Source organism: Parus major, chromosome 6 (genome assembly GCF_001522545.3).
Source record: "Parus major isolate Abel chromosome 6, Parus_major1.1, whole genome shotgun sequence".
Classification (NCBI taxonomy): domain Eukaryota; kingdom Metazoa; phylum Chordata; class Aves; order Passeriformes; family Paridae; genus Parus; species Parus major.
In genome coordinates, this window is record NC_031775.1 from 23,692,143 (window position 1) to 23,706,300 (window position 14,158).

Genomic DNA, 14,158 nt, shown 5'->3' on the forward strand with positions numbered 1-14,158 from the left:
CACGGGGAGAGGCTGTTGAACGAGCTCTGAAACACTTTGGGCAAGGCACAGTGGAGGATCACAGGCAAAACAGGTGACATAACAGGAGCAGTATCGGAATATGCTTCAGAGCAGAGGGCGGAGAAATCATTTGTGGCAGTTCTCACTGAAAACCCCACCATTTTCTACTAGAGTTACTAGGAATGGGAATGCAGCACCCACAGGCCAGAAAGAAAACCATTCTGACCATCCTGGGGTTTTCTTCCCACAGGAGAGAGCTGGCTGCAAATGGCAAACAGCTTCTCTCTCCTCCAGAGGTTACCATTTGGACTCTGCAGCATGCCAGAGATGTTGATGGAGTTACACTGAAAATGACATTTCTTCTCATCCATAAAAAGGGCCAGCGAGCACTGCCAGGGTTTCCTTTCTCCACAGACACAAAGACTATATTTTTACAGAAGAGAAAAAGAGAGGCATAAAATGAGGGAGAAAGAGTAAGCTGCTGAGTGCCGGAAGGGAGCTGGGTCAGATGTAAATTTGAAAGTTTATGGACTGGCTTCCCTGCCAATTTGTGAAGGAAGCAAGGAGAAGGGGAAATGAAGGAGAAAAGGAAGGAAAGATTTTGCAGAGCAGTAAATCTCCATATTTTCTGTTTACTACATGGGTGGTGAAAATCGAAGAAAAAAGTAATTTGTCAAAAGAAAATATGACAGGTAGGAATGCTGAGCAAGGGAAAGCTTAAGAGTATGGGTGACTTGGAGGTTTGAGGCTCATGGCTGAGTTAACATGGCTTGAGGCATGGACATGGAGTATGGAGAGGCAGAGGTACACTGGTGCTTCCCTCAAAATTATCTTCGCCCCTGGAATCTGAACTAATAAGCTGAGAGACAGCAAAGGAGCTATGGGACAAGAGGACATAGTTTAGTGGTGCACATGGCAGTGTTAGGCTATCAATTGAGCTCAATGGCATTAAAAGTCTTTTCCAACTTCAACAATTCTATAATTCTACAAGATTTCAGGATTTTTCCCAGCACAATGTTTTAATTACAATCCTGCTAGGCCCATCTGGCTGGTAGGACCTTTTGGGTCTGCAGAGAGTCCTTCAGTCACCATAACCTGTTTCAGCTGTTCACAGAGAAAACAATCCACAGTGGCTCAGCCCCACTTCCAGCACCATGAGGAAGGCAAGCACATCCCATCCCTGTCCTTAAACTAATGAAGCTCTGAACTGCCCAGGATCACCACCAGCTCTGTCCTCCAGTGCATTCTAGACTCTGGACTACAAGCTTTGCTTCATGAAGCTTCTCCACAGCTCCTGTCAGCAGGAATCAGCCCCTAAATCCTTCCTTCTTTCTTACCGCTTCCATGAAGTAAACAGGACTTCTTAGGGAAGACAAATATGTATCTAAACTTTTAAAGGAAGCTCCAAAGCCTGTTTCCAAAGCTGGGGAGAAAAAAAAAAACAACCAAAAATGCCCCAACCAACCCCAAAAAACCAGAAACATAAAGAGAAGCCCTGAAGAGAATGTAAAATGTAACATGTACCCCAGTGAATCAGATGCATTCCTACCATAATTATCAGTTTTAGCCATATACAAATCCCATATACATACAGATATATATCTCACACATATACACACACAGAGAACAGCATAAACATACACTTCTCCAAGTAATGGACACAATACCTGCTCTAGGTTTGCTGGTGTTCTTTTTTTTTCTCCTGTGGCATCTTGATATGGTAAAATGAAGAGTTCAGCAGACGTGGGCAGGCCAGGGAGCACTGCAACCAGAACATGCTTGCTGGAAATACCTGTAGCCTGACACACAGCAAATGGAGACAGAAACAGAGGGGATGGCACTGAATGCTGAGAGCTTCTTCATGAAGGCATCACAGTACTTTCACCATGTAGGCTGTATCTTGTACATCAAGTTGGCTGAAATTTTTAAGTTGGGACTTTAATATCCCTAATTTTGACACATTAGACAAAAATTTGTAAAAAAAGTCACCTACAGGCATTACTGCCTTGGCCATCTCCAGTCTTATGTTTCAGCTAACACTAATCAATCTGATTGCCTGGTTACCATCCAAAATGGGACCTAGTTTGGCCCTCAGGAAGTTTTGTTAGACAAAGGAAGGAGAAACATAATTTGATGAATCTTCCTCCATTGCCTTTCTCTTGTGAATTATCCACCAAAGGCACTTAAATGTCAAGGTTTTTATTTATCCTGAAGTTTTCAAGTGCTGAATTTAGTTGGTCACTTTTAAAGTGGTGGAAGAGAAGTGCCTTCAGATACAGATCACAGAGGCACAGCAGAGATTCCCCTGCAGAAAGGACTTGGAAGCCTCTCAGACATTAACTGGACCTAAACCTCAGGAATTCTTTTCCATGGTAGTTCAGGAGCGAAGACCTGGAGCTCATCGGAGGAAATGGTGGATGCAGGACAAAGGGTCAGAAAAACTGATCACAAATCACAATTTTCTGAGCTTGTCCTGTGGAAAACCCTAGCATGACTGCTGACAATCTGGGGGAAACCCTGCGGAGTCCCCTCCACCACACACCAAGGAAAAGAGTGTGTCTTTGTTCCTTTTTTTATTTTGCTTTGTTTTGTAATGTGGATTTAGGAAAAAACTCTTATAAATATATAAAGGTCTCTTATATTCTTTATGAGTATTCTGTGAAGCCAGGGCTTGCATTATTTCTTCTTGCCTAACAGGTTGCTTTAAGGTGTCAGGAAAGACATTCCTTCATTGCTTCATTGCCTTCATTTTCGGAGGCTGGGAACAATTTTTTTTTTCAAAAGTGGGAGACAGTAATCAGAAAATCAATGATGCGAGCAAATAATTATGATCAAAACAAGAAAAAGGATATTTTGTGATACTATGAAATTATCCCTACTCAGAGTGAAGATCAGATTTTAGTGCAGAACTGTAATTTTGTATGCAGAATTTTATCCAAGTCTGATGATATTCTGTAATAAGAATATAATACTTTAATAAAAGTTCATAAAAATTCTATAGCACAGCTATAATTTCCTATTGAATTATTTAGTTATTTGACTCATTTTTATACCTTTTACTTAATTGCTGTAGAAATCTACTGGGTTTATCTTTAATTTTTACAGGAACTTCTCACAAAGGCTTGTTTAAGGTGAACCATTTAGCTACATAAAGATGGATAATTAGCTATCAACTTTTATTTTTTTAATCAAATAACAAAAAGACTTTGTCTTTTCACTGCTCTGCTTTTAGAATGTAGCCTTGGTACTGTGGTTTTACAATTCTTCTTTTTCATGGCTTGATTTTGCTTTATTGAGATGTTTATATTCTGAAAATTCACCTTGAAGATAAATGGATCCTTGAATACTTGATACAGACATAAATATGTCAGAAGATCAAGCTCCAGAAAAATGCTCTTTTTTCCCCTTTCCTCCTGTCTTAACAAAATACCAGAAAAAATCTCAGAAACAATACAGACAAATTTGTGCACCTGGTTAGTGCATACTTTTTTCCTAGAGTTTTTGCCCAGATGATGCCACAAATAACACTTAAGCTTGCTAATAACACTGGCAAGGTTTTTTCCTTTCAAAATCTGAGTATCTTTATTTTTAAATAAAAGCAGAAACACTATTTCAAACAATTCCTTGCACTATTTTTCTATTGAGCTGAGAAAGCCCAGCTATCTCTTCTAACTCTTCTTACCTCCTCAATTTCAAATCCAAATCTTCAGCTACACTAGAATATTTTAGTGATATTCTGTTCCATAGTTAAAGAAGGAACTTCAGAGCTTCTCTACAGTGTTGATAGGAAAACCAGCATCCAGTCCTGCCCTGTGAGCCTTGTGCCATATGAAGGATTTAAAGTACTTGTTCTGGTGCTCTTCTGTGTAGAAAAGATTGTTTAATTTTTGGTCTCACAAGTTTTTTACAGCATATCTGCAATTCCATCAGAACACTTGCTTTACACTGAAGGCTGACTCTGGGCATCAGATTGCCATAGGATGACATCAGTTCACCTGTCTAAAATTTAGAATGCTGGCCTCAAATGCTTCAGTTCTCCATTTCTGCGTGGTGGAAACAGTGGTCCTTGAGAGACCAGCTGATCCAGTCCTAGAGAAGGAACAAACCAGGAGCCAGAACCCCTGTAACACAGGTTATGCACACAGCTTACCTCCACCAGAGCTCTCTTGACTACTCTGCTGATGTCCCTTCTCCACTCTGGGATATCTGGGTTGTACTCATCAAGGTTTGGAGAGAACGATAACCTCAGGGACTGAAATTTCTCTGCAGATGCAATGACAGAGTGGTGAGTAAAGACTGAAATGCTCTAATGCCAAATGAAGGGTCAGAACTTTGTTAAACCTGATGCAGCTCATGTTTTGCTTAATCAATATGCAGATGGTGCACAGACTGTGAGGGAATCCAGCAGTGCACCTGAGAGTCTCCCTGAGAGATGTGGAGAATCTGGGAGATTCATTACTTGAGTGTCTTGGAACTGAAAAAGGTGATCAGTCCTTGCTTGAGTGGATGAATAGCACTGCAAAGGGAGCTGTGCTGGGAATGTAAATGAAATGTTACCTTCAATTTGACTTCTGGAGCAGGCACGCCCTGTGTAGGAAGCTGTGACTGGACTCTCATAGATGTGCCCCAAACCCTAGAGATCTTAATTGGAATGGAACAGGGGTAAATGTGGGGAGAGGAGTAGCCTTGGAAAACGTACCCAATCTCTGCTGCTGTTAACAGAGGTGCCCACACTGATCACTATCAGCTAAAACTGGGATCCCCAGTGGGTTTTAGGCTCCATCTACACTAGATGGTATTTGTGTGCCCTAACTGCTTCTGACACACGAGAACAATGTCAGATCAGTACAGATTTCTGTGCAGAACTGCGGCACGCAGCATTGATTTGTCTTTCAAGCTGAGCAGCTTTTCTGTGAGTTAAGGGGCCTCTGCTGGCCAAGAAGGGGGAAAACCAGCTTACAAAACAAACTAACATTTTGAGAGTCATGAAAGATGATGAAAGATTGATGGAGCACATGCACAGGGCTCTGGGAAGGAGATCAATATTCTGCAATCATGTCAGTCTGCACTAATGTCAGGCAGTGGCCTTCAGAGATATTGCACTGGACTGGTAACACTGGAATTCAATTTATAATCTCACCCAAAGCATTCTGGAATAAAGACCTCTTGTTGCTGCCAGGTAACCAGGCTCTGTAAATGTGGACTGTGGAGAATCCTGTGTGAAACTAAAGGGGAAGAACTCACCATACACTGCAATAGTCTTTGTGTCCTGAAGAATGGTGTTTCCTGCTGAGACCTGAACAGTGATTGTGTTCATCCCTTCCACAGAAAATGTGAATGTGATGCTCCCTTCCAATGTGATCAGTGGCTGCAAATACATCATAAAAGGAAAAATTCAGTTAATTTGGCTGGAAAGGAAAAGCAAAAATGAGTTTGGCTCTCTAACATATTGGGATGGTTTGAGGAGTTAGTTCCAGATTGCAAATTTCAGACTCAGGAGGGGCCCTATGACACACGAATCTCAGACAGGGATGTCCTCCTGAAGCTTGAAGTAAGGTAAAAGGAACCTAAAATTTCCAAAGGAGCTATGTTTTAGGATTTGCAATGCTTCCTTTCCACTTAGCATGTTGGTTGTTCTGGATCCCATGTTAAAATGCCCACCTTTGCTCACTCCCCAGAGAGGCTCAGATCCTGATGTAAAGGCCTGGATCACTCACTGCTCAGGTAGCAGCCTCCTTTCCTAAATCTAGTGTAAGTGCTTTATTTAAGGTGCAGAACTGTCACCCTGAAAACCAAAACCTTCTGATACTGTTTTCACAGTTTTAGTTACTTTCCCATGAAAGTTCTATAAACATAAGTTGTTTATCACATCCCTTCTAAGAAACATCTTTTGATGGATATTTCACATGACCAGTGTGCTTGGGAAGGTGGTAACTTAATTATCCAATCATTGTCAAGAATCTCCAAGTACTGGAGTCAGAGAATAAAGTTTTTTCTTTTGCTGTTCTGTCACTGAGAGACGTTTGTGTGAATCATTTTGTGTCCTTTAGCGACACAGAACCAGCCAAATTAAGATTTCACATTTGCTGTCCCATGTTATCCTCAGATACAGAGACATCATTTTTGGTAAATGTTGATGCTTGAGAGGGAACAGATCCCTTTGGCTATGAACCAGTTTATCAACGAGTTGTGTCCTCCAGCAGACTCTCCTTAACTTCTCTTTTTGCTTGTTAATCAACTCTGGGTGAGATCTTCCAAGTACCCAGTATTAAGTCAAACTGTTGCCATTGTAGTCTATACCAAAACCCACACTTCAATGAGAACAGAATTAGACCAACCCTGATCACTTTTGAGCTTAGGAGATCAGAGGGAAGGTTAAAAGGTGACAATCACAGCCTGTAAATACCTCTAGGGGGAGAGGATTGCTGATAGTACAGAGTTCTTTAATCTACACAAAAAGGCATAACAAAATCCAACACCTTGAATCCCAGACTAGATAAATTCGGACTACAAACACGGTGCATGAGTTCAAAGCTCAGAAGAATTAGCTGTGGGGAAATAGTTGGAGGAGATGGTCAGAAGAGAAGCAGTGCATTTTCCATCATCTGAGGAAAATTTTTAATGCAAAACAACAACAACAAAAAGTCAGGTTCTGCCTTAGTCACAAAGAGTTAAATAAAGCAGAAGGTACTGATCAAATTCATTTGCATTATACAGAAGAGAATCGTGTGTGATTATGAAGCTCCCTCTTGGCTCTACAAAATCCATGACAACCTCTCCCCTCAGAAACTAATTAGGGTTTCTGGATACTTTAGCCATAATTATATGTGAAGTAACAGTTCTAATGTCTGTGCAGATTTACCAAGACTGCAAGCACAGAGGCAGCAGAATGTGATGGATGACATTCTCATATCTGAGCAGAGCCCTGGGGCAGGGAGGTGTGTTGGGAACCATTTCATCCACCTGTAGCACATGACAGCAAGGTCCTTTTGCACATGTGGTTTAGCACGGGGTGCTGGGGTTCAGCATAGGTCAATTCCAAATAAAAAAAAAAATCCCTTCAGCTTTAAAGGTTGTTTTCCTAAAAAATCTTCCAAAGCCCCTACTTTTTTTCTTCTTACTGAAGAAAAGAGGGTGAAGAAAAACAGTAGAAACTCCTCCAGATTTTGGTTAACTATGCTCACCTTTCTTAAGGAAGAAAGCTATTGGCAACTTGCATGAAATAGCAATAAACCCTGCAGCTGAGGCACAGCCACACACACAAAGCACTACTTAAATTTCCATGTCGGTACCTCCAAGGACCATTAGCATCTCAGTATTTGGTTTATCATTTTCTTGCATCTGTGACTACATAGAAGCATTCCCAGATCCCTCTCTCCCTCCCTCTTCTGTCAGAGAGCTCCTCCAGGATTATTTTGACCTCAGTCCATCAGGAATACAAACCTCTGTGTTGTTCCCAAACCACCAGACATAAGTAAGTGTTCCCACTTGGCTTGGCCACAGCACTGCTGTGGCGTTGATCTCCTTGTTCTTCGTGGTGACAAAGGGCAGAGACAAGTGAACGTGTTCCAAGGGGCCTGCAGAGACAGAAGCAGCAAGTGAGCTCTCCCTCCATCTGAAAAGTCAACCTGGGTGGGATATCCATTGGTTTAGGGAAGAAAATTCTTCCCCAAATCACTGTGGGACATGACAGACTGCTGTGGCTTGGTATCATTTCTAGAGAGGAAGGGTTAAACCTGTTCCTCAGAGGACAGGAGCCACCCCTGTACCTGGAGCTGAAAAGCCTGGGCTCTCTACTGCATGAATGTCATGAAGTCAGGAGCTGATATGACTCTTACAGTAGGGACAGTGCCCTGTTGTGTGAATATGGCCTTCACTGGGAAGACATAAGAATGTGCAGACAAAGGGCTTCAGTAGACGTGAAGTATCTTTCCTTGCAAACTGCTATGATTTGGTGAACTTCAGCAGAAACTCCTTCTGAAGGCAGCTATTCTCTGTGTCTGCAATTTAATGTTACCTTATACTCCCTCCTTTTCATCAATAAACCCTTTTATTTCTTCAGTATAAACAGAACATAATTCATTCGACAAGTGACATTATGCCCAGGGTTACACATTTCCCATCTTCTGGAAACAGATGGGCCTTTGTTGTTAAATCTTGTTCTATAGATTATTTTTAAAATGTGTTCTGACTGTTCACTAAGAGAACAAAGCAATTGTCCTGAGTGACAGGGAAAGAAAAATAAAGAAACCTCAGGTGACATGAGGACATGAGTTCCTTAAACATATTAAGGCCACATCTGCACATCCTCTATCTGTGAACTCTCCAGTGATGAGAATTGTTCATATGGAGTTGAGATGCATTGCTAGAGAATTTTATGTATTTCCAGGAAGGATCTTTCAGGATATACCTCATGCATTAATCACCACTTAGACCTTGCTTTTCAGCCTAAATGAATACCAAATATTCTGGAGAAAGCATCCTGGGTAACACAATAGGCAGAGGGAGGAAAAAAACTCTCCAAAATCAGACTATACAAACAATGCCAGAATAAGGACCAATGCTTCTGATTGATTACTGAAATGCATCTTTCTCTGGGTTGTAGACACAGCCACTGCTTAAGCTGAAGCAGCCCAATTAAGAGTTATCCATGATCAGATTAACCAAAGCCTGCTTATACATGAGGCTTATTTTGCCTCCTATAAGCAGCAATCAACACTCTTGGAAATTCATGAGATGCCACAATTTCACCCTTATGATTTTAATGGCATCCTCCTCCTCATATCCATTTTCATCACCACGCTGTTCCTGCTGTCAGCAAGACCCTAAGACCTGAAAAACAGCAATTTCCCCAGCTAAATGCAGTGACAACTGTAATGATGGAGCCCATGAAAAATCTGATACTCTCCAGCATTACTGTATCACTGCTCTGAACAGATCTCAAATGATCCTGCACAGCAGAGAATGCCCAGCACCTCCTTGGACTTTCCTCATACACCTGCTAGGAAGGGATATGAAGAATGGCTCAAGCAACCCAATTCTGCCTGAACCTTTCCCAGCACAGCTGGATCAAGGAGGCTGAAAAGCTGAGCTGTTATCTGGCCAGCAGATGGGGATAGCTCACTCTGGATAGGCCCTCCTGCTAGGAGACTGCTTTCTCCCAGGTAAGTTTGAAGAGGATTGAAGGAAATGAATTTTTGAGCGTCATGCAGGGCTGTGGAGGCTATGGCCTTCAGCTGTCCCTGGAAAACAAACAAGTGTGTACAAGCTCTAGAAAACTGAAAGGGAGAAGCTTCTCAAAAGGCTCACTTTCACAGGTGATGTTATTCTGAAGCATCTGAAGCACCCATAGATAATTTTCCAGGAGAAAATTTTAACATATCAGGACATCTAAGAGACAGGCTGTTGGCTTGAGCAGTTTACATACAACAGTTTATATTGTCCATCCAGCTCAAAATGCCCCTGTGTCACAGTAACCTGCATTTCTGGATCCCTGGAGCAGGAAAGGCACTGCTTCTGTGCACTGGCCACGTGGCTGCAGCAGCATGAGGGGAGCATGGCATGAAGGTTTTACTTTTATCTTTGAAACCACAAGCACTGAAGGCTCAGCACCTGCAGCTTTCTCCTGCAGAAAGAGTGCTGGCCACAGGTAAGGAAGGTTTTGGAAGGCCCAGGTCTGGCTGCAGACACTCATGTATTAACCCTGAAACCAGGGATCACCCAGTTTGTAGCCCTTCCTAAAACTCTGGATGTTGAGGCTGTACATTGCATGTCTGTGCCTCTGACAATGCAGAGTGTGTGTCTGTTTTAAGGACAGATGTTTTTGTGAAACTCCCCAAAGGCCAAGCTCAAACTCCCCAGGCAGAATACTCAGCAGAGGGCTGAGTGGCAATGAAAGCATTCAAATAGGATTAAGGAGCTTTTGAGGGTCAGGGTGTTAGACTCTGGAGAGGGCTGGATCTCCTGTGCATCCCTGTCCTCAGCAAGTCTATTGCTAGGCTGAGTGGCACCATCCTCATTTGTGACCTGTTTTGCAGCCCCTCATTCTTGTCATGTAGAGAAAGGTGAGACGTATCCCTAGAGCTGTCACTTCTCCAGGGAGTCTGGCACATATAATCTGGGCCTGGCTGCAATAATCACTCTGTGTGCTGGCAATTACCTATGCAAAACACAGACATACACTATCAGCTGCTAAGTCACACAAACAAATCTGAATATTGTTACTTCCCTGTACAGCTTAAACAATCAAAACACTTCATAAGCCTTCAGTGTCTCAAAAAAATGCATTAGAGCAGCTGCAGACGAGAAAGACACTATGAGTGGGTAAAAGGCTGGACACCTGCCAACCAAAGGTGTTTTTGAAGGGGGACATTCAGGTGGATATTTGCTCCTGCTCCTCTAGTTCTCCTTCATAAAAATGCTATCTCCCACACTCCTGCCTCCCACTGTTCCCATCTGTTGACACAATGGCTCTTCATTAAAAAGCTGCTCTCCTACCCTGAAAAGGCAGCTGCTTTCATGCTGTGTGAACTAACCCCAAAACTAGAGGTAAAGTGTAGGGAATGTGCCAAATCATCTGCACAATATGTGGAGTTAGTTTGGTAGATGGTAAACAATATTTCTGTGAACGTAACTTCATGTTTTGGAATTTCCTTTTTTCTCAGTTAATCTGGTACACAGTGAAAACATAAATAACAAACAAAAAAACTCCACCGTATAAAGAAAATTATGGCCCCAACAAAATCCATTACAAATGTTACAAAATTTTGATAAATAATTTGACCTTTTGGGTTCATAACCATGTGCTAGAATAAATATGAAAGAATACAATGTTGGTTTTATCCAAGAACTTGGGATACATTCCAGTTGTAAATCAGACACATATGAAATATAAAAATGTTCAAAAGAATAGCAGAAAAGCAATGTGAGGATAGTTTTTTGGTGGTTTTTTTTTTTTTTTTTTTGCAATACTATTTAATACAAATATTTTGGTTCCTATGACAACAGAAACACTGAAATGCACTGGTTTCCATCCCAGAGCTGGGTGTGTTTCATTAACATAAAAACATGCACAAAGTAAAATTCAAAGCTTTTAAAAATCATTAAAGATCCCTGGGTGTCTTTGTTGTTCTAGAAGTGTAAGCTTGGTAATGAAAGTGCATTTCAGGACAGTCCTTAGAGGTGTCCCAAATTAGACTATCCAAAATTAGAGATAAAAACATGGTTTAAAAAGCAAAAATTAATGATTAGACTTGATGATCTAAGAGGTCTTTTCCAACCTTAATGAATCTATGTTTCCTCTCAGTCTGGAATCAGCAGTCTGTCTGGGGGACAGGGGAACACTCATTGTTTCCCACCATTCTGGACCCAGCTGCCAAATTCCAAATGTCACCTCTACAGGTAGTAATTCTAAAAGAAAAGCAGGAGCTAAGAAGGGGTATGAACATACATACACGTTACGTGCAGGTAGAGGACAGCGCTGTCAGAGCCCAGGCTGTTTTCCACCAGCACGGTCACTCGGAATATCCCCACGTTCTGATAGATGTGCTTGATCCCATCTTCTGTTGAGCTGAGATTGGCATATGACACAGCGATGCCGTCTCCAAAATCCACCTGAAAGAGGGATCTCTGGAGGTCTCCCTGTGGTGAGAGAGAAAGGATGGAAACAGACTCTGTTTTGCTTTTGACAGACGGGATCAGCGGGGTGACCGGGACCATCTGGAGAACAGCGACAAGGTCTGATGTGCCAGAGGAACAGCCTGCACTGACCTGCACACAGCCATGGCTGCTACAGATCCCTTCTTTTCATGTAAGATGCAGCATCTTGCCTTACCTTTAAACACCCTCACTCCCTAGGAAACCTCCCTCTGGCTCTGCATGGTGCTCATGCTGGCTGTTCACACTTGCTGGCTACTGCTGTGGAGCACTTCCACAGCCTGGTGCACTGGAGCAGTGCCCACTATCTGGAATGATGGAAAATTAATAGCTGATCATTAATAACCTTTCATAAAATTGGCTGAAATGACATTTCAATTACTTTGGGTTTGTTTCTTCTTTTCTTTCTTCTCTTTTCTCCCTCTTTTCCTTTGAGAAGCAGTCCTCTGGATGCCCAATTCCCCTTCTGGAATGAAGGGTACTTGTGTGGGTATCAGACAGGTATCCACACCAGAAAGAGATGTGAATGTACGTGACTATAAGAGGAAATTGTAACAGAACTTTTATCCTCCTCATGTTCTCTGTCTTTTTATAACTTGTTGTGAAGGCAGAAATAGTGGAGGCTTGCCTGAATGGAAAGCAAAAGGAGCAGAGCTCTACCTGATGGTGACAAGAGCAACGAATTTTCCCAGATGCTCTCTTTTAATAGACTAAAGTTGTTTTTACACTGCCTTGGCACCCTGCTGGAAGCTCTGTTGCTTCCTAACAGATGAGACAAAAATATCTGTGTTGCTCAGTTGTGGAGAATCCCAGACTGAAGGTGTGGCAGGGGAAATGGTCTTTAGAGCAGAGTTATGTCCTTTGTTAACACGAGTGATAAGAAAGATGTGCAGTTTCAAACACCATGCAGTACTCTGGGCACTTCTGTCTGTTTGACTGAGCCAGCAGCAGCCACCAAATGGGATACACTTCCACAGCCAGGAGTGACCACACATCACCTCTGAACCTCTTTCAGAGAGGGACTATTATTATTTCAAGTCCAGTGCTGGACTCAGACCAAATACCCTTTGAAAGAGATCTCTGAAATGCCCTTTGATGCTCTCCCAATTCCTCCAGGTCCATCATTATACGGGTTTTAGTTGTCTTTTTTTACTCAAAAGGAGATTATGTCTTTGAACAGCAAAGACATTCTGCTGGGAGAAAAGCTTTTCACATGGTTAAAACTGTGCCATCATAGTGACCCCACTGGATTTATCAGCTCTGAGGATATTCCAGGTCATGCAGTTTCAGGTCATGGAATATTCCTTGACATGTCTGAGGTAGCAGCAGAAGATGAAAAGGGTGACAGCCTTTTAGAATAGCCTCACTTCTCCAAGTCTCAAAATTTGTGCTCTAATGAACCTTTTCTTCTCTTGTCTTCATTTTTTCCATATCCACGAAACTCATGCTGTCTACAGGTGTAGCCAGGGAAAGGAGCCATTTCTAAGACATGCAAGATTTAGATTTCAATTTTTAGGTAGAGAAGATGCTGACAGAAACAACTGAAAATGTAATTAGAGAAGAGCTTCAGCTGCTGTTTCCCCACTGTTTTTCATTTGCTTTGGCCTTTCCTGTTTTAAAACCCCTTGAACTGGAAATACATTTTCCATTGAGTAAGATCCAGGCTATAGCACTCCTCTGAAAATGCCACATTTTGAAAATCTGACATTTAAAATTTTAGCTTAGGAAGTGGGAGAGAAAAGTCAGGAAAGCAAAGAGACTGTGTTTTGACTTGTTCTAATATTTTATCTGTGCCAGGTAAGAGCATGGGCAGAGTAAGACGAGAAAGGAGAAGAGCCAAAATCCAAACATTTCCCACACAGCCCACACCTGATTTAAACCAACCCAGCTGTCACTGTCTCTGTCTCCAGCATCCCTCCAGAGCCACTTGCAAGAGGTTGTTTTACCAAGAGCAGTTTTATTCTGCAACAATTTGATGCCTATCCATACATCTTGCAAAAACCCTTCCTGTTGCTTTTTCCAGCTCCTCCTTTTTATTTTGTCAAGCTCAATACTCCACAACAGGATTTTTCTGAAGCTTTTTGCCCAGTTAAAGCTGGCATGAAACTCCCCTCATTACCTGCAGGAGACAGACACTGCTGCTATTGGAGTGTTTTCACAGATTAATTAATTGTGTTTTCTTTAGAGGAACCCCTCTCTCTGCAATATGCACAAGCTTGGATATAACCTGAAGTACAATCTTGATAAAGGCTCTTGTGCAGCCAAAGGCTTAAGCATATGCTGAGCATTAAGAATTTTAGCCTGAAAAGAAGCCCTAATAATTAAAAACAAGTTACCCAAGGCCCCATATTAAGACATACCTAGAAAACATTAGTTATTAAAATATAAATCAGAAATTTACTATTTTCTAAGGGATTTTCTCATTAAATGTCCAGGTTTTTTTTCAAGTATATACAAAATATTTATCTCTCCCTCCTTTCTGGTGCTGCCTCCTAAGCCAAGT

The 14,158-nt window shown here is 41.9% G+C and overlaps 1 protein-coding gene across 2 annotated transcripts in view; it reads right to left on the reverse strand.

The window, feature by feature from the left end:
- Positions 1-14,158, reverse strand: part of LOC107206988 (VPS10 domain-containing receptor SorCS1) — a 261,910-nt gene that overhangs the window by 16,553 nt on the left and 231,199 nt on the right. For both annotated transcript variants that reach the window (XM_015633576.2, XM_033515613.1), the window contains exons 19-23: positions 11,454-11,640; positions 7,444-7,577; positions 5,245-5,368; positions 4,151-4,263; positions 1,668-1,799 (exon numbers count right to left, since the gene is read on the reverse strand). In XM_015633576.2, coding sequence (XP_015489062.1) covers positions 1,668-1,799; positions 4,151-4,263; positions 5,245-5,368; positions 7,444-7,577; positions 11,454-11,640 — 690 coding nt within the window. The remainder of the gene's footprint in view (positions 1-1,667; positions 1,800-4,150; positions 4,264-5,244; positions 5,369-7,443; positions 7,578-11,453; positions 11,641-14,158) is intronic.